At 37.4% G+C, this 20,408-nt stretch overlaps 2 protein-coding genes across 5 annotated transcripts in view; both read right to left on the bottom strand.

The window, feature by feature from the left end:
* Positions 1 to 3,863: 3,863 nt before the first annotated feature.
* Positions 3,864 to 8,562, bottom strand: LOC309499727 (uncharacterized protein). 2 transcript variants are annotated; one of them, XM_082171149.1, is made up of 3 exons: positions 6,484 to 8,562; positions 4,844 to 5,387; positions 3,864 to 4,590 (listed from the first exon to the last, which is right to left on the bottom strand). In XM_082171149.1, exons 2-3 carry the CDS (start codon positions 5,341 to 5,343, stop codon positions 4,008 to 4,010), a joined length of 1,083 nt encoding a protein of 360 aa, XP_082027275.1. In that variant the 5' UTR covers positions 5,344 to 5,387; positions 6,484 to 8,562; the 3' UTR covers positions 3,864 to 4,007. The 2 variants fall into 2 exon arrangements, with proteins under 2 accessions (XP_082027275.1, XP_082027274.1); XM_082171148.1 differs by lacking the exon at positions 6,484 to 8,562 and having other exon boundaries at positions 4,844 to 6,442.
* A 1,482-nt stretch (positions 8,563 to 10,044) lies between these two features.
* Positions 10,045 to 20,408, bottom strand: part of mvb12ba (multivesicular body subunit 12Ba) — a 29,856-nt gene continuing 19,492 nt past the window's right edge. For all 3 annotated transcript variants that reach the window (XM_082171152.1, XM_082171151.1, XM_082171153.1), the window contains exons 6-10: positions 19,816 to 19,965; positions 15,001 to 15,092; positions 12,675 to 12,730; positions 12,498 to 12,557; positions 10,045 to 11,062 (exon numbers count right to left, since the gene is read on the bottom strand). In XM_082171152.1, coding sequence (XP_082027278.1) covers positions 10,976 to 11,062; positions 12,498 to 12,557; positions 12,675 to 12,730; positions 15,001 to 15,092; positions 19,816 to 19,965 — 445 coding nt within the window. In that variant the 3' untranslated portion in view covers positions 10,045 to 10,975. The remainder of the gene's footprint in view (positions 11,063 to 12,497; positions 12,558 to 12,674; positions 12,731 to 15,000; positions 15,093 to 19,815; positions 19,966 to 20,408) is intronic.

Here is a 20,408-nt window from a genome sequence, read left to right as displayed (position 1 = left end):
GTTCTACGAATATTGATCTTTATAATAAAAAATAATAAAATAACGCACATATATGTAGGCCTATAGCTATAGTCTACTTTTATATATTTTATACATTATAGCCAACTGAAATCACCCACCCTTTTGTTTGAACTTCTATTGATGGATTTCAAGCCATAGGCTATAAATACGGGGTTAAACAGGCATAAAACCCAACAAACTCTAATAATATAATTTCTAATCCTTTGCCATATTATCCTTAAAACATTTAGAAATAGCTACGCTTAAAATGATTTTAACTCTAAAACCCCCGCAATTATAAGCTACTGACATTTGCTTCACAGAGACAGTCACACAATGCTTTTAAACCAATTCAATTTAAACATTAAACTGCAACAAATACAAAGGAAATAAAATAATGCATAGTCGCGTTATTGCATTATTAATATCCTAGACTTATAGTTTTCAAAAGTAGGCTATGTCATTAATAGCGCTGAACGCTTGTGTTCATATTGGGTTCTTGCGCTCTCTAGCGTCACTCTTCCTGATCACAACCTCTCTGTCTCTATCATGCATTACTAGAGAGAGAGAAAAGATCGAATTACATAGCATTTTACAACGAAGGAAAGAAAAACCTCTTGGGATCTATTTGTGTGATCCAAGTCATTTAAACCAGGGCGGAATAACTTGAGGGAAGAAACTAGTGCCATAAAACAAATAGTGCCATTTGATATCAGCGACACTGGGAAGAATGAAGTTAGTAATTATGAGCAAATCCTCTTCATAATAGCCGTTTATTAAACTCAGGTAATAGCACCATTTATCAATCTGGCAGCACACTTGAACATTTTGGTATCACAAAAGTATAATTGTTTTAATTTAAAAGGTAGGCTAAGAAACCTGTATTTTATGCAGAAAAAAAAACAGTACCATTCAAACTCCAAGGCCTGGTTTCACATATAGGGCTTAGAATAAGCCAGACTTAGGCCTTAGTTCAACTAGGACATTTAAGTAGCTTTTATAAATTTTCCGCTACTGGTGTTCATCTCGAGACAAAACAATGGCACTGACATATTTTAAGATATTAAAGTTAATAATAATACAAATTAATAAAGAAGTTGATTTGAGGTAAAACAGCTCAAACATGCATTGAGTCTGTGACTATAGATTAAGATGTTGTCAGTGAAACTGGGGGTAAATCAATCGGATCATTACATGCATTGCAATGCATGAGATTTCTGAAGAAAATGTTAGTGCTTGCTTGTGCAAAAGACACAACTACAAACCTGGAGGCGCAAACACATGTAGACAAACATTATCAAACAAGTTTAAAAGAATCAAATCTAACTGAGTCAAGATTACAGCACATGTGTAACGTTTGTGGCTTCAACGCTTGTATCTGATCTGCCGACAGAGGAAACTGGTGGACACTGAATATTAAGTTGTGGATGTTTGGTATGAATGTTAATTGAGGAAAACCTCCCATGAGCTTCATTAAAATCCCTCCTGAAAGAGAAGCATGTCTCATCAAAGCTCTGATCAAATGACTTTTACAATATGAAAGCTAATTCATGTAAATCTCCATTTATGTGACACAGGTTTTCTTCCAAATGGAAAATATTGCATGTAAATACATTTAACAAGCGGGGAAAACAAACCGAGCTCTTAAACTGTTTATTTGTGGCTGCGTTTAATAGGTTCCGTAAGGCAACAGGATCTGCGGCTAATTCAGATTAAACCTTCTTCAGCGACAACTAATTTGTGTTGGACATGTGTCAAAATGATGCAAAACAGAATGATAATTTAACAAAAAAAAACACAGTAGCGGCCAAAAGTGATCCACAGCCTAGGAAAATTGATCTTTATGCTTTATTTAAATATTAAATATGTTTGTATGCTAATCCACATGCAGATGCACTTCGACAGGACTACTAAAAGTTACTAGATTTTTACACAAAATTAGATTAAATCAATGATAACTGGACGGCACTTGCTGAATTAAACATGCAACATGATACGTTTGACAACAGTGTCAAATATTACTGTTTAAGACATTTAATGCTGTTGAATAATGTTTATGGTTTCACATACTTTAGGAAATGTGTATACAGTATTTTAACCTTTTTATTTTTTACAATCAGAGTAAAGTTATAATATCATTGACTGTATTCTAAAATTGACATTGCATCATAGTATAGTCTTACTTTCATCATTATTTTTAGGCAAGTAGTGCATATTGAATTAAATATTAAGGCCTGGTTTCACTGACAGGGTTTAGATTAAGCCAGGATTAGGCCTTAGTTCAATAAGGACATTTAAAGGGATGGTTCAGAGTAAAATCAACCCAGGGTCCTTTGCACCATGACCTCAAGCCAATGTCATGCTACTGCTAACCCGGATGTTGACGTCACTTCAGTGATTTGGGAAAAGCACGTAAAAGTCCTGGCAGAAAGCGATGCATAAGGATGTAGTGTAACGATGCCCAGCTCCAGGAATGCACTAATATTGTGTGGGTAGTACCAGTTTATAATAATTATCAGTTAACACTAAGTTGTCAACACTTAAAAAAAAAAAGAAAAATGCATCGCTTTCTGCCAGGACTTTTCCCAAATCACGGAAGTGACGCCGACGTCCGGGTTAGCGGTAGCATTAGTCATCAGACAAGTGTTATTTAAATAAACTCCTGATGTACTTACAAACTTTCCAATGCTTCGTTTTATGAGTACAGAACCTATTTGTACCACTGTAGAAGTTTGGTGCCATTCTGGGCATTATTAGTGGGGTAATTTACAAGATACAACCTTGGACCATTAGCGCCTGCACTAAGACATCCAGCTGATATCTCTAAATAAGCTCTAACTTTAACAATGTTCGACCAAGGGGAAAAAGGCTTCTGGGGGGGTGTTTGGCTCGAGGTCATGGTGCAAAGGACCCTAGGTTGAAATTACTCCGAACCATCCCTTTAAGTAGCTTTTATAAACGTTCCTTAGGAAAAAAACATTACTGGTGTGAATCTTCAGACAAAACAATGGCACTGACATTTTTTGAGGTATATCAGTGCAAGTTGCGTTCAGTTAAAACATGCATTTTAGTCTGGGACTAGTTTCAGCCTTGTCTGTGAAACCGGGCATAAACGTATCTTTCAAATCAATGTAACCTTTTAAAAAATGTATTTAATAAATGTCATTTTTGTTGCCCTGAAAGTTATAAAGTCTAATAAAGTTCAGATAACATTTGATCAGATCTCTTTGCTGGGAGGTTTTGTTTTAATGACTTTTTTCATGGTTTGGCTTCATTATGTACTTGTTTTATTGTCCTGTGGCAAAGGTTCCTCTGAAGCTAATGGAAAAACAACCTTCAAAAGACTCTATCAAAGTAGAAATGACACAAGCTTCAGAGGCTGATTTTGACTGGGAGGTCTTTGAGGTGCGCTGTAAACGTCTGGTAGGAAGCCCAACTTTCTTTCCATGACGGCAGAACTAGACATCAGAAGTGTTCAGAGGCAATGCATTAGTTAACCGAGTCAAGAATGTTGAGATTATGACAAATGTCACAAGACAACAGTCTATTCTTTTCGCTCCTAAACGGATAGTTCACCTAAAATAATAAGAACGTTGTCATTAATTACTCACCCATAAGTCGTTCCAAACCCGTCTGACTTTTGTTCATCTTCAGAAAACACAAATGAAGATATTTTTGATGAAATCTGAGAGTTTTCTGTCCCTCCAGTGACAGTTATGCAACTGTGGTAGTTGCGTAACTGTCACTGGAGGGACAGAAAGCTCTCAGATTTCATCAAAAATATCTTCATTTGTGTTTTCTGAAGATTAATTACACTTTGACGCTTCAAAAAGTTAATAAAGAGATTGTGAAACTAATCCAAATGAATTGAGCAGTTTAGTCCAAATTTTCTGAAGAGACTCGATGGCTTTATATGATAAACATTGAATTTAGGCTTTTATTCACATTAGAACATTAATCAGCGAACATAAACTCATCCGAAAAATGCTTGACGCATGAGAACAAACCTATTGCTGAAGCTCAAACGTGCTGCGTAACATGAGAATGAACCTCATTGGTTCTTGAAGCTCAAACATGCTGCGTAACATGAGAATGAACCTCATTGGTTCTTGCTGAAGCTCAAACGTTCTGCGTAACACGAGAATGAACCTCATTGGTTCTTGCAGAAGCTCAAACGTGCTGCGTAACATGAGAATGAACCTCATTGGTTCTTGAAGCTCAAATGTGCTGCGTAACATGAGAATGAACCTCATTGGTTCTTGAAGCTCAAACGTGCTGCGTAACACGAGAATGAACCTCATTGGGTCTTGAAGCTCAAACGTTCTGCGTAACACGAGAATAAACCTCATTGGTTCTTGCAGAAGCTCAAACGTGCTGCGTAACATGAGAATGAACCTCATTGTTTCTTGCTGAAGCTCAAACGTTCTGCGTAACACGAGAATGAACCTCATTGGTTCTTGAAGCTCAAACGTGCTGCGTAACATGAGAATGAACCTCATTGGTTCTTGAAGCTCAAACGTTCTGCGTAACACGAGAATGAACCTCATTGGTTCTTGAAGCTCAAACGTGCTGCGTAACACAAGAATGAACCTCATTGGTTCTTACAGAAGCTCAAACGTGCTGCGTAACAAGAATGAACCTCATTGGTTCTTGCAGAAGCTCAAACGTGCTGCGTAACATGAGAATGAACCTCATTGGTTCTTGCTGAAGCTCAAACGTGCTGCGTAACATGAGAATGAACCTCATTGGTTCTTGCAGAAGCTCAAACATGCTGCGTTACACGAGAATGAACCTCATTGGTTCTTGCAGAAGCTCAAACGTGCTGCGTAACATGAGAATGAACCTCATTGGTTCTTGAAGCTCAAACGTTCTGCGTAACACAAGAATGAACCTCATTGGTTCTTGCTGAAGCTCAAACGTGCTGCGTAACACAAGAATGAACCTCATTAGTTCTTGAAACTCAAACGTGCTGCTTAACAGGAGAATTAACCTCATTGGTTCTTGAAGCTCAAACGTTCTGCGTAACACAAGAATGAACCTCATTGGTTCTTGCAGAAGCTCAAACGTGCTGCGTAACACAAGAATGAACCTCATTGGTTCTTGCTGAAGCTCAAACGTGCTGCGTAACACAAGAATGAACCTCATTAGTTCTTGAAACTCAAACGTGCTGCGTAACATGAGAATTAACCTCATTGGTTCTTGAAGCTCAAACGTTCTGCGTAACACAAGAATGAACCTCATTGGTTCTTGCAGAAGCTCAAACGTGCTGCGTAACACAAGAATGAACCTCATTGGTTCTTGCTGACGCTCAAACGTGCTGCGTAACATGAGAATGAACCTCATTGGTTCTTGCAGAAGCTCAAACGTGCTGCGTAACAAGAATGAACCTCATTGGTTCTTGAAGCTCAAACGTTCTGCGTAACACGAGAATGAACCTCATTGGTTCTTGAAGCTCAAACGTGCTGCGTAACACAAGAATGAACCTCATTGGTTCTTGCAGAAGCTCAAACTTGCTGCGTAACACAAGAATGAACCTCATTGGTTCTTGCAGAAGCTCAAACGTGCTGCGTAACATGAGAATGAACCTCATTGGTTCTTGCTGAAGCTCAAACGTGCTGCGTAACATGAGAATTAACCTCATTGGTTCTTGAAGCTCAAACGTTCTGCGTAACACAAGAATGAACCTCATTGGTTCTTGAAGCTCAAACGTGCTGCGTAACACAAGAATGAACCTCATTGGTTCTTGAAGCTCAAACGTTCTGCGTAACACGAGAATGAACCTCATTGGTTCTTGAAGCTCAAACGTGCTGCGTAACAAGAATGAACCTCATTGGTTCTTGCAGAAGCTCAAACGTGCTGCGTAACACAAGAATGAACCTCATTGGTTCTTGCAGAAGCTCAAACGTGCTGCGTAACATGAGAATGAACCTCATTGGTTCTTGCTGAAGCTCAAACGTGCTGCGTAACATGAGAATGAACCTCATTGGTTCTTGCAGAAGCTCAAACGTGCTGCGTTACACGAGAATGAACTTCATTGGTTCTTGTAGAAGTTCAAACGTGCTGCGTAACACAAGAATGAACCTCATTGGTTCTTGCAGAAGCTCAAACGTGCTGCGTAACATGAGAATGAACCTCATTGGTTCTTGCAGAAGCTCAAACGTGCTGCGTAACACGAGAATGAACCTCATTGGTTCTTGCTGAAGGTCAAACGTGCTGCGTAACACGAGAATGAACCTCATTGGGTCTTGAAGCTCAAACGTTCTGCGTAACACGAGAATGAACCTCATTGGTTCTTGCAGAAGCTCAAACGTGCTGCGTAACATGAGAATGAACCTCATTGGTTCTTGCTGAAGCTCAAACGTTCTGCGTAACACGAGAATGAACCTCATTGGTTCTTGCTGAAGCTCAAATGTGCTGCGTAACACGAGAATGAACCTCATTGGGTCTTGAAGCTCAAACGTTCTGCGTAACACGAGAATGAACCTCATTGGTTCTTGCAGAAGCTCAAACATGCTGCGTAACATGAGAATGAACCTCATTGGTTCTTGCTGAAGCTCAAACGTGCTGCGTAACATGAGAATGAACCTCATTGGTTCTTGCAGAAGCTCAAACGTGCTGCGTAACATGAGAATGAACCTCATTGGTTCTTGCAGAAGCTCAAACGTGCTGCGTTAGACTAGAATGAACCTCATTGGTTCTTGCAAAAGCTCAAACGTGCTGCGTAACATGAGAATGAACCTCATTGGTTCTTGCTGCAGCTCAAACGTGCAGCGTAACACGAGAACGAACCTCATTGGTTCTTGCAGAAGCTCAAACGTGCTGCGTAACATGAGAATGAACCTCAATGGTTCTCACACGTCAAGTGAACATGCTTGAGCTTCCGTTTCCCACAGCTGATGTATGAGTTGATGAATGTTTATATGGGAATAAAAGCCTAAATTGAATCTGTTCATCATATAAGGCGATCGAGTATCTTCAGAAAATTTGGAGTAAACCCCTCAATTTATATGGATTAGTTTTACGATCTCTTTGTGAACTTTTTGAAGCGTCGAAGTGGTAGTTGCGTAGCTGTCAATGGAGGGACAGAAAGCTCTCAGATTTCATCGAAAAGATGTTCATTTGTCTTCCGAAGATGAACAAAAGTCTCTCCCTTTAAGCCTTGTGCATTATATTCCATAAAATATTTAAACAGACCCAAGTTTAAGTAATTTTTCACCAATAATCTTATCCCCCACTAAAGCTCTAAAATTTTATTCCACATGTATGTTCAATAGTGCAGCAAAAAGCAATTGATTCTCATGTGTTACAATTAAACACAACACATTTGCTACAAGTTTTCCTGTAGTTCAAACAGTAGATCGTTGACGCTTGCAACGCCAAGGTCATGGGTTCGATTCCCAGGGAAAGCAAGAACTGATAAGAATGTAAATGTGTGCCTTGAAATGCAATGTAAGTCACTTTGGATAAAAGCGTCTGCCAAATGCATAAATGTAAATTTGAATATGGAGAATTTGAAATTTGAGAACTGCAGCGAATGTGATGTAAAGTGTTTACATGGCCTTGTTGTGGCTCTCAAAATAAAGGTAATTTACCTGGGTCTAACCTAAAATTGTCTTACAAGATGGTGTTCAATTTTGTACAAGTGATAAATTACCTGAACCAATGGTTGTGGGAGAATCTTCCAGAATCCCATCGCTCTGAATGAAGTTTCTAAAATGAATGCTGCAACAAATTTGGCATAAACTCTTATTTCAGTTGCTTTTCAGACTGACAGATCTTGATCTGGATCTGAATCCAGCTCTCACGGGTCCAGTCCTGGTCTTAGGATGTCTTGCAATTGTGCACTATATGGTTTATACTAGAATGTTAATCAGATCTTTGTAGGGACACAGTACATGATATTTTCAAGTGGTAGAAACCCAAAAACGAACAAGCAGAGCCGTTTCTGAATTCAAAACCACAATTCATTAAACCTGAAGAACTCAAGCTTATACTTTCGGTAAAAACGTATGCAAAAAGAGATGCATGCACACTGAGCTTACAGTAAAAGTGAAGTATTTACCAGAACCAAGATGTCACGATTAAGAGAGAAAATGAAATAACCTTTGTGTGGTTTCTTAAATGCTCAATCACGGTCTATAAACGTGCTTCGCTGTTTCTTGTTTAGCTCTTCATTCTCTTAAAAACTCATTAAAAAGCCGCACAAACAGCAGCACATTGCCTGAAACCTTCTGCGGCGTTTTAATGCTTGAAGTCTTGAAAGTTTCCCTGTGGTTTTGTGCGCATGTTGGATCTAAATAAAGTGACTTGTCAAACGGCCACAGGAAGCTCAGAGCGTTTGTGAACCCAAAACAGAGGCGAAGTTCCAGTAAACAAGGATTACTCTGCGGCGAAACCATCTCATCTGCACAAATAGGGGTAAGATGTGCCACTATGCAGCACACATATCTAAAAGTAACCATCACATTCAGTCAAATCAAATCAAACTCATTGCAGTGCTGACTAACCTAAGAGTTTTCAAACTTTCTTTGTTTCTGTGTTGATAAGAAATGCATGAAGAGTTTACGGTATTTTTTTTATAGAGTAATAAAGCACATAATTCAACCAGCAGTCAATATATACAATAAAGACAATGCAAATGTCAAACACACACACACACACCTGCTCATCTAGAGGCAAAACAATGATTTGATGATAAACATTGAATGGTTTATAAAATCGTGAACAGGAGTTTATTAACGCAGTGCAGTAACTCAACATCTTTTATTGTATTTGTTTGCATGACCAAACTTGCAAAACACACTCAACTATTCCCAAAAAAAAAAAAAAAAAAAACTTAAAAAATACTGGGCCAACAATACTAGCTACATTCCTAAACATTTAAATTAGTCTTCATATAAAATCATTAAATAATTAAATCAAAGAGAACTATGAAACAGCAAATGAAATCATCATTTTAATGTTGAAAAAAAAAAATTGATAACGCTGCATGCATTCATATAGGGCCTTATTTTTCTGTTAAATAAATGCCTGAAGAAATTTCACTCAACATCCGCATGTAATTCAGATGTGATGCTGTTAAACTATAATTTTGGTTCCGATTTTATTTAGATAAAAACTAAGTTTTGCAGACAAGATTAGAGGCCTTCGACCTGAAAACAGGCTTGACGGGCGCCTGGGCCAATCGGGTGTCTGAAGATATCGACTTCCACAGACATGAAACCATAAAAAAAAGAGGTGGTTAATTTCAGATTTGAAATCATACATAATAAAAGTCACAATAGTGGTTAGAACATGTAACAATATAGCTGCTTATTAAACATTATTACCCACAACGTGAGGAATAGAAACCCATCTGAGTGTTAGATTAAAGTCTCACAGTGAAGGTGTCAAACCATCTGAATGGACTCAGACACGTGAATGTTTCCAAGCTCAACACTTTCACCTGAGATTGCCGTTTTCAGAAATAATAACACTGTACTTTCACCCATAATCGTCACCATATCCAACAAAAGCAGCAGTGGCCGACTCGTAAACCGACTGAACGGTTTGCTAAAAGTAAAACGGCTAACAACTAAATTTGCTCTGAATAATCAGGTGAAGCTCACGAAAACGGTCAAGAATTCTTCAGGTCACCCTGAAAATCGAAAGAAAGAAATGAGAAATTGTATTTTGCATAAAGAAGCATGAGAGCTGCATTATTTTCATCATTCCTCCAAAGTCTCAATTAAAAAAAAAAAAATGTATGTGATATGAAAAAAATAAAAATAAATATAATTTAAATTACAAAGTAAAATTGTCAGCTTACCCCGTGTACAATTTGTTTTACAGAATTTAAACAATTTAAAACGATTTTTCAGTAATGAAATTTGAGTAAAATTCGCATGAAAATGTCACACTTCAAAAAAATCTTCACGGTCCTAAAAATAGGTTTTATTTTCTTTATGCAAAATTTTATTTCAAATTTTTTTTAAATCTTTTTTCTTTAGATTTTGGGGTGAAATATGACTGAAGAAATATTCACTGGTTTATTAAATAAAATAAAAAGTCACAAAAATATCACCATTAACTTCAGACGCCACAAATGGACTGGCAGAAACAATATCCAAGTGCCTGAGCACCATCGAACACCATCACAGACTGAGAAAGAGTCGGATCTCAGGTTAAACGGGATCAGTGGTGACCGGAGTAGATCCGCTCAGGAAGGATGTTACACAGACGGAAAAGGGAAAACGAGTAACACACATTTTCTAAAACAGCACATTCCTGATTCATCATCGGCTGTCTATGTACAAGGGCTCGCTCAGAGCCGGAGTGTTCCTATTCTCTAATCTCTCTTCCCACACAAACACACACACACATATTGAAACGCTTCAGAAATGCTGTAACAGTGCAGTGATCTGAGCTCCATTTCCTAACGGATCAAAAACACGAGTCATGCAGTTGCTGCGATCTAAATCAAACCGAGCAAGCGAATGAACACAAAGAGGCGAGATACCAAAAAAAAACAAAATAAAAACACTCTTCCAGATCCGTGCCGCACGAGCGCAGACTTTGGGGCTCAAATGTGAATTCTCAAGGGCACGTCCAAGTCCGACCCTTCATGAAGTCACAACAGTAACAGCTTCTCAGTCCAGCAGCCAGAAGAAGAAGTCAATACGCAACGCATAATAAAAGCACAGGAGTTTCCACGGGCCTTTCCCACTCGCTTTACGACACTGTAGTGGTTTTGATCGATCGCTGTAGAGTTAGAGCATCCGAAGCTCTTTATGAAAAAGCAGCATCAACTTAAGAGAGACTGAACTTGACCACATGAAATGACATTTGTTAATTTTTTTTTGTTTGTTTTTTTTGTATGGAGAAACGTGATTTGTCCCTCTGGTGGGTTTCTGTTTTAATCTCAGAGAGGTGTGTGAGTCTCAGCTCAGGTCAGGTGTTCAGAAGTCCTCTCCGTCTTTCCTCCGGCGAGTGAGCTTTAGGCCTCGGAGCCCAGGGAAGTTCTGGTGGGACTGGGCGGCAGACGGGCCGCGGCGCTGTGCTCCGTCCGGAAACTATATTCATACTGACACACACATATCCAGACAGAAAGAGTTAGACACACCATCTGAGAGCGTTTCATAGCAAACACTGACCTCTAGTGGCTCACACATCGGTACTGCAGCACACAACATTTCAAAACTAATTACATGAAATTATATATTTGTGTGTTTGTCCTTCAGAAATTATTCTAATATGCTGATTTGCTGCTCAAGAAACATTATAAAAGTTTTAATTTTCAATGATCCTGAAAATTCAGCTTTTGCATCACAGAAATAAATGATCATTTAAAGTATAATAAATTGAAAACCAATTATTTTAAATTGTAATAATATATCACAATATATATTTTTTTTCTGTATTTTTGATCAAATAAATGCAGGCTTGATGAGCAGAAGAAACTTCTTTCAAAAACATTAAAAATAGTAATGTTTACAAACTTTTGGCCTGTACTGTATGCTGATTTGCTGCTCAAGAAACATTATAAAAGTTGAAAACCGCTTAATATTTTTGTGGAAACGGTGATACATTTTTTTTTTTCCAGGATTCTTTAAATCAATTTGTTGTTTTATTTTAACTAGAAATCTTCTGCAACATTATAAATGAGTTTACTGTCACTTTTGAGCAATTTATTGCAACCTTAATGCATGAGGAACTCAACTAGACTTATATAATAAATACCCCTCCATTTTCAGAACATATATTTACTAAATGATTAGTCAAATCCTCCATAAAAACTCTTTTAACATTCATTGTAATCAATAACCTCTAATCATTGTAATGCACAGCCTTTTAAAGCAACACTAAAGAACTTTTCATCTTCTGTCCCCCTACAGGTTGGAAGCGGAATTGTCCATTACCGCTGTTGTAAATTATTTAGCCTAACGCACCGTCGCACGCACGCTATTTGCAATGTCCACAGACAAGGTAGAGTATGTTGCATGATTTTATGAAGGTATGATGTATTGCGACATCAGAAACGAAGACAAACAAAATAATGAGCATTTTTTTGCTATTGTAAAGCTTGCCGTAAAGCAAGTCAAATTTGTAGTTTTCTTATGTCTCATTCGAACTACAGATCCACTACCCGATCTGGCAAACTTGCATAGTGTGGTTATAGCCGATGGAGAGCCGCAAAGCGAACGCAGAAGTGGCGTTCACCCTGTTACGACTTGATGAACCACTGAAACTCTTTTGGAAACATTATTTTAAAGTACAAAAGAATCTTTGGTGTTGCTTTAAATTTGTCCCGTTTAAAAAGATATTGCTTTTATAAAAACAGTATCGACAGCAACAGGATAAAACACCAATATTCTATCAACAATTGAACTACTTATTGATAATAACAACTATAGTGCATTGAGGCCTTTTCATATATACATATTATTTTGTATACATTTAATATACATTCAAATGGAAACACAAAAAGCACACATGGTTGTAACTCAACAGATCCTCACCTCTTTCTCAATCTCTGCAAGTGATTTGATTCTGATGCCCATTAGATCAACCTGCTGCAACTGAAACACACAGACACACACAATCCTCCTCAATGTCCAGATAAGCTCTTGTACTAGTTACCTATAACACACATTTAATCCTATGGAAGCTTTGAAGTATTGTGTTTTTTGACTCACGTCACTGGAGGCACACGCGAACTTCTCAGAGATCATGAAAGGCACTCCATCCATAGCTGAGAAGTCAAGAAAGCAGAATTAAATAGAGCACACTAGAACGAGTTAACTATAATAAAGCAGTAAATCACTCTACCAAATATAATTCGAATGGCTATGTAAAGTAGGGCCTGTCAGTCACAATCAGGAATTTTGTGCTGATGATTCATTATTAAACAAATAAATTGCGATTAATGATTCAATTCTGTGTCACTTACAGTGTAAGCCTAATATGTTATTCTGATACTTGGAATCGTATGTAATATAATAATACAAATGATAACAAAATACACCCAACATGATTTACTCTAACTGCTGTGAAAATGTATATATTAATAATATAATATAGAGCTGCACGATTAGTCGTTTAAAGATCGCGATCACACCGATCATAGCGAACACTGAGATCTGTGTTGGCACCGTCGTTGATCCAGAGAAAGCCGTTATCATGTATAAATACCACACAGTATCATTATTTCTGTTATAATCATTCAAATGCTCACAGAAGTACTGGGATAAAAGATTATAGTTCGGATATAAACACTGATGTCTACGGTTGCGATCAAAATAGAGCAAATCACCCTTTGAAAGCAACTTTATGCTTCAAAAAAAGATTGTATCAATTACATCGTTACACCAGTAGGTGGCGGCAAGTGATCAAAAATTATTTGTCATTAAAACACTGATTCATCCAGTAATGAAACAAGTGAAGTCTTTATGAGAGTCATTTAAAAAAAATGTGTTTAATTCAAATTAATTAAATATTTTGTAAATAGACAGCAGCAATAAACATTTTGTCAGAACCTCTAATATAATATAATATAATATAAAATAAAGTCTGATTAAACCAACGAAGCTTAATTTCGTATGAAGGAAGACCTTTTGCTATCTTTATATACTTTACAATGGTGTTTTTTTCTTTTCTTCAAAATTCTTTGGCAAAATGTGATTTATGAATGTGATAAATGAACTTTAAACTGCACAATTATCGCAGACATCTCAATTACGATTGGATTGATTAACCACAATTAGATGATTGATCAATAATCGCGAAAGGCCTAATGACGAGTCAACCAAATTACTACAAATTGCCTAATTATTTGTAAGTTGTTTTGGATAAAAGCATCTGCTAAATGATAAATGATAAATAAAACTAAATAGTGACGGAGACGTAATTTTTCTTCACGGATGTGTGCGGTAATGAACGAGAGCTCAGATATTCTGACACCATCTGGTAGAGTTAAACAGATTCCACCTCGAGAAGGGTTTATTATTACATCCCTAATGACATCCAGTTATGAATCCACACGGACACTGAGAGTGCTGATGGGATTTCAGACCGAGGATTATTACATGCAAATTTAACCGAGCCCTTTTTCACTGACCTTCATCTCAAATGTGACGTGCTCATGTCTCAACTCAAGCAGTCAGCAGATTCTACAGTACATCTGATATATAATAACACACACTACCTTTCTTCTTACCACAGTCCACGTATATCATATAGCCGATACTTTTTTTTAGTTAGAAAGAGTAAACTTACAGAGTAAACTCCATTACTGATTATTTCTACTACTTAACGAATTAATTATTAATTTAAAGGGATACTTCACCGATTAGCATTAAGCTTTGTATCAGTAGACACCCGGTAGTATTCTCGAATGGCCGTGCTTCCCTCCCTCATGTCCCCCTGAGACGAGAGATTTCTGTGTTGTGTGTCTGTAAAAAACCCTCCGATGACGCAAAAATCATCATTTATCATCATCTGAGGCTTTTCTGTCCAGAGGCGAGAGACTCCAGCCAGTAGGAGGAGCTCGTTCCGCATGTGTTTAACCCGCCCATAGGGGGATCTCACGATAAAACGCCATCTTTTCAGTTTCAAGTCAACTAGTAGCCTAGCTGTATCATTTCTTCCGATACTGCCCTCTGTAACCGGTAGGCGTGGTTTGGGAGTGGCCTCGTAGGGCAGCGAAGCAAGTGCATTCTGGGAGTTGTTGTCTTTTATCAACATGAGCCCAAAATAAATTTTCTGGCTTTTCTCAGTCTAGAAGGCACCAACTTCTAAAATAATTTCACATTTCTACTACATAAATGACCCAATTTAAATACTCATTCATCTTTCCAGCGGTGAAATATCCCTTTAATTTGTAAAAGCATGTGCATTTCTAGACTGGAGCTCTAGGAACATTTCTCTCTCTGGTGGGCACTGATGGGTTTGCACTGATGGGATATTGAAGATGTTGTGAAGGTGTTCAGATTGGGTCAGGTGTGTTTTGTGTGGTTCTGGTACCCGAGATGGCATAGAGGTTGGAGTTCTGGTGTTCAAAGTCTGGTCTGGTTGTGCTTTTTCTGAAACATGCCGGCAGGGTCATGGATATGTGCCTATGGAGGAACAGAAATAGAAGACTTAATCACTTAATCAAACAAGTATTCAACATATCTTCTTTCAACCTCAAAATTATCAGAGTTGTTTGTGTCTCATCAGCTGTAAAAAAGAAAAAGTAAACAAAAAACAAAACACAACTGCTTTTTAAATCATACTAAATGTCCCTGCCAATCTTTCATCTGACTCACAACCTTGATGAAGACTGAAGGTTGCATCCATAATACAGTCATGCAATTATGATAATTCTGTCTCAGATCACATGAGATCTACACCCTAATAAAACAAACTGTTTGCTGGATGATGCTAGACCATTCCAGTACATTTTGTCTAGAATTTATTTAATTTTTTGTTGCTTTTTAAGGATATTTCAGTTATTTCAGTAGAATTTCAGTTTTTAGTGGCAAATCTTTAAATAGCTTTAGCTGTTAGAAAACCCTCTCAGAGAAATGTGTTGTGCACATCATGAGTGTTGTTTTTAAGGGCGTTTTCAGACCTGTAGATCATTTGATTTGTTCTGAAACAGGGGCTTTATTTGATACAATGTTGCATTTTCCTCATGGATTGTTTCGCTTTCACAAAGCAACACTTCAAAGAGTACTAACATGTGTTTATGCAAGTCACATGTGAGTAAATCTGTCCTCTTATTGGTCAGACTTCACCTGTTTACGTTCCTCAGCGTCATTCATCAAGATTCATCTAAAGCTGTTGTGACACGCAAACACTTACTTGATTCCCGCTCTGACAGATAAATTAAATATATATATTTAATTACATTTAAAATGATATATATATATAACTTCTAATGCAGTTAGAGTGGGAATCGAGGCTTCGTTGGGAAAGCATTCTTTCAATGCACTGAGAAAAGTAAATACACAGATGAAGAGGCGTAGATGTAGCAGATGTAGACACTGCTGCTTTTTATATAACACATTTCCCGTTATGAATTATGATAGCGCTTGGTTTGTTGGTCCGTTGGGTTGGATTGCTTTCTCACCTCAACCGAAATGGTTCGTTTTCAATCTGGCCACGACCTTCTCGTTCAGCCGATCTCGGAGCAACTGCGTGATTGCCGGTGTTCATATATGCCTAAACGAACCAGTTGAGGGAGAAAACGCACCGGTTCCCAAAACAAATGCGCCAGCTGTGAAAACGGCCAATGACGTGACAAGTTAAAAATATTACTGCTTTTTAATAACACATTCTGTTGCGCTACATACAGCTGTTTTTGAACGCAAGAATCAGTGGTATTTTAACAATGTATACTAGGGATACACGATATATCGGCCACCATATCGGTATCGGCCGATATATGTTAATTTTGAATGTTATCGTTATCGGCCCGATAAGAAAATTTGGCCGATATATTAAAGCCGATAAATAATGTATTATTTCCTTCAGCTGAGACACTTCAGATGCATCCCTAATGTATACTATTATAGTTAGTGGTTCAACATGATGGTTTTGAATTGCTTGAAATATGATTGGAATCACTTCGAAAAAGGAAAATACGGTCTGTCATATCGGCTACATAAAATTATAATGAGAACATTATTATAATTGTGTGTTTGGGACATGGATTTTAATGGTGAGACTTTAGTTTTTGTAATCAGGCTCTCAAAAATTATATAAAAATTTGGATTTAGATTTATCGGCCAATATATCGGTTATCGGCTTTCAAAGATAAAGAATAATCGGTTATCGGTATCTGCCAAAATTTTCATATCAGTGCATCCCTAATGTATACTATAATAGTTAGTGGTTCAACAAAATTCATGGTTCAGATCATATTACGGATTTTGAGTCATGGATTGCATAATTTTTCAGATCAGCAAGAAAAAAAAATTCTGACCGAAATTTTTTATTTTAAGACTGAATGCACGAATCCAATATAATGATACACATCCGATTTCTTTACATAACTGACTATGTTAACGTGAATACTTGCCAAGATGGGTATTTTGACAATTTTGTGTGTGTGTCCTTTCAAGCACATAGAGATGTGAAAGAGGAATCAATTCAGTGTTCACACACATTAAGCCTTAGAAACCGGCATTTTTCAGGATGAAACATAAGCAATTGCTCCAGTAACATGATCCCTGCTGCTAGCCCACGTTCAGATAAAGCTGTGCATTCACTACAGATCCACTTAATAACAGGAGAATGCTGTAGGTCTCATGTGCAACACCCACCATTAAACACTCATGACATGACTAAACCACCGCACACATGACTTCTGCTCTGCTGATGCGTTCAGTATGTAGGTGTTCTGCTGGCAGCTGTAAGGGAAACTCCACACTTAATACCAAATCATGGCAAAACAAACAAATCTATCCACTTTTTTCCGAACAAGCCTTCTGTGATTTAGATTATGGGAGGCACTTCCAATGTGGGGAAGTTCCACTCAAGACGACTGAAACAAATCATAAGGTTGCACTACAAATAATCCTCATCCGACGTTTCGAATATGGCAAGAGCTTTTTTCAGTCGCTGCATTATTTTCCTCCTGATTATATTCTTTCCTTCTTTTTCCTTTGTATACTGCTGTAACAGTATGAAAAAGACAAGCATATTCTCCGCATTTGTGATCTGCTCTCTTGATTTAATTTACAATATTCCATGAATAAATCACTGGAATGCACTAAGAATCTCTCGTTTATTCCCTAAATCCTCACGTCACTTTCCAGGTTTGTTTTCACATTTCTAAAGCAAGTAAAACACAATATTTATTATCTGTCAAATGATGGAAATCGCTTTGAAATAATAATAATCACTCAGTGTTCCAGTTAATTAACACTTTTGATTAAGGCAACTAATGTTACTTAATACAGACATATATTACTGTAGTGATATTTAACACATCCTTTAAAGGGGTGGTATAATACCCTTTTCACAAGATGTAAAATAAGTCTCTGATGTTCCCAGAGTGTGTGTGTGTGAAGTTTTAGCTCAAAATACCCCACAGATATTTTTATATAGCATGTTAAAGTTGTCACTTTTTCAGGGTGAGCAAAAACGCCTAGTTTTTGTGTCTGTTCCTTTAAATGCAAATGAGCTGCTGCTCCCGGCACAGAGGGCGGAGCTTCAAGAGCACATGTTTTTTTTACCTCACATGCACTGAAAATTTCAATGTTTATGTTCAAACCGGAGTCAGACAATAATGCAGAGACTCAAGAAGAAGTGACAACATGTAGAAGCAACAGGACGTTTCTGAATGGTTAGTTGATGAATTTATGTAGTTTATGTGTAGCATCTTCTAGTCATTGATTGGCATATTCTGTCATGATAATCTATAAATTGCGTTCCCGGGGGCGGGGTTTATGTACATTTTTGGGTTGGTGATGTCAATAACCTGGGAGGAATGTCATGTAGTCTCTACCAGCCGTTTGTTGTAGTCCTTAAAAAAACATTTCTTTCAAAGCAAATATCTCCCTTTGCTTTGAACTTTGAGCATTGTAACTTTGCAGATGTTGTTTATGCTCAAACAGCAACATTACACACTAACTAAATTAAAAAAGTGAAATCATAATCAACCACCCCTTTTAATATTGCTGCGGAAATAATCGAGCTTTTGGGGTTATTCATGGTCTGAATAATAATATTTTTTTTATGCTTTTACACTTTTAAATGTCCTTTTAATGTTCGATGGTTGAAGGGCGAGTAGAATAATGTCGTCTCATTGATTGTACCCAGTTTTTGAAAATGCTTATTACTGTGTTCATAGAGCGAATCTTTTCGCTGATTGTTCACAGCTTAATGAAAGTTATTCCCATAATTCGTGCAAAACCTCAAGGGGCATTGGGAAAACGGTGGATATAAATAGAATATAGTTGTGTTAAACCACTGATACTCTCCCTTTGTAATGTGGTAAAGATAACTGACTTGAATTAAAGTGACTGAATTTATAGCATTACAATCTTTCCCTTATAACGTCCAATACATTATCCGAGAGTGTTGTTATCTAAACCCTATCCCATAAGTGTTCACTTATGTAAGTCAAGGGTTCATGCATCACATTTGGTTTTACATGACCATTTCCACCTCTAAGATTTAGATATTTAAAGAATGACATAAGTTCCCAGACATGCGTTCAGGAACCAGACAGAGACGGTCACTCCCTTATTGCAATGCATTTTTGGTTATGTGACTTCACTGCAGTTGTATCCTGTTATATATAATAGGATCACAGGCAGACCGTATCAAGAGAGCAGACAGACAGAGAGGAAATCATGAGAGGGAAACAGCTGGAACAGACACTTCCCCATTTGGGTCAGAAAAAGCTCCGGGGCGTACAAAACCCTGAGACACAAACAAGCCCGTAAACATACACATTTTACACAAGAATAGCATGTGAAGGCACTCTTAAACATTTCATTAGCCCAGTTATATCATGGAAAACCGCATGTTTTTTCTTAATTTGATTAATACTGTTTGATCAAAAGTGACAGAAAAGACAATTGACTATTTCGAATAAATGCTGATCTTTGAACTTTCTTGAAAAAACATATATTGGAACTATATGGGATATACTATAACTACTATGGAATTTCCTGAAAAACCACAACCTCGTTTATTCCAGAATCTAAAGAATGCTATGCTGCATCTGCTAATTAAAGTGTTTTTCCACTCCATGTTTCTCTTCCTCCTCTCAGTTTGTCTCATTCTCTCTTTCTATTCTGCAGCTGTTGCTACGAACGCAGTTCACACTTCACAAACACGTACTTGGGCATGACTGGCGCTGGAGTGGAGTTGTTGGTGACGGTCTGGATGTTATTGGTGGTGTTGGTGGAGGAGTTGTTCTGTACAGGTGAAGAGTCCTGGGTCCGTGGCACCTTTCCCATACGGTACCAGATCCCCATATTGTTCAGCTCTCTAAGAGGAAACACAGAATTCACCAAACTGTAAATGATTTACTCAGGATAAATTAAATACTCAGAAACACAAAACACAGATGTATTTAATAAGAATATGTGACCACAAAACCAGTTACATGGGTCATTTTTTTGAAATTGAGATTTATACATCACCTGAGAGCTGAATAAATAAGCTAGGATAGGACAATAGGACTTGTTCGGATAGGACAATATTTGGTCGAGATACAACTATTGTAAATCTGAAATCTGACGGTGCTAAAAAAAAGAAACATTGAGAAAATCGCCTTTAAAGTTCTCCATTTATGTTCGCGATTGTACTGCATTCACTCACAAAAATAAATATTTTATATATTTACAGTAAGAAATTTACAAAATATCTTCATGGAACATGATCTTTACTTAATATCCTAATGATTTTTGGCATAAAAGAAAAATGGATAA

Source organism: Leuciscus leuciscus (assembly GCF_965113295.1).
Source record: "Leuciscus leuciscus genome assembly, chromosome: 5".
In the NCBI taxonomy this organism is placed as follows: Eukaryota; Metazoa; Chordata; class Actinopteri; order Cypriniformes; family Leuciscidae; genus Leuciscus; species Leuciscus leuciscus.
Note: the sequence above shows the minus strand (reverse complement) of the source record. Positions and strands in the feature narration are given on the sequence as shown.

Excerpts from the sequence above, each read along its gene's own strand:
- LOC309499727 (XM_082171149.1), bottom strand. The coding sequence starts at position 5,343 with ATGAGGTTCATTCTCATGTTACGCAGCACGTTTGAGCGTCAGCAAGAA. Across the intron at positions 4,591-4,843 it reads GAGCTTCAAGAACCAATGAG|GTTCATTCTTGTGTTACGCA; the intron begins GTTCATTCTCAT and ends AGAACCAATGAG.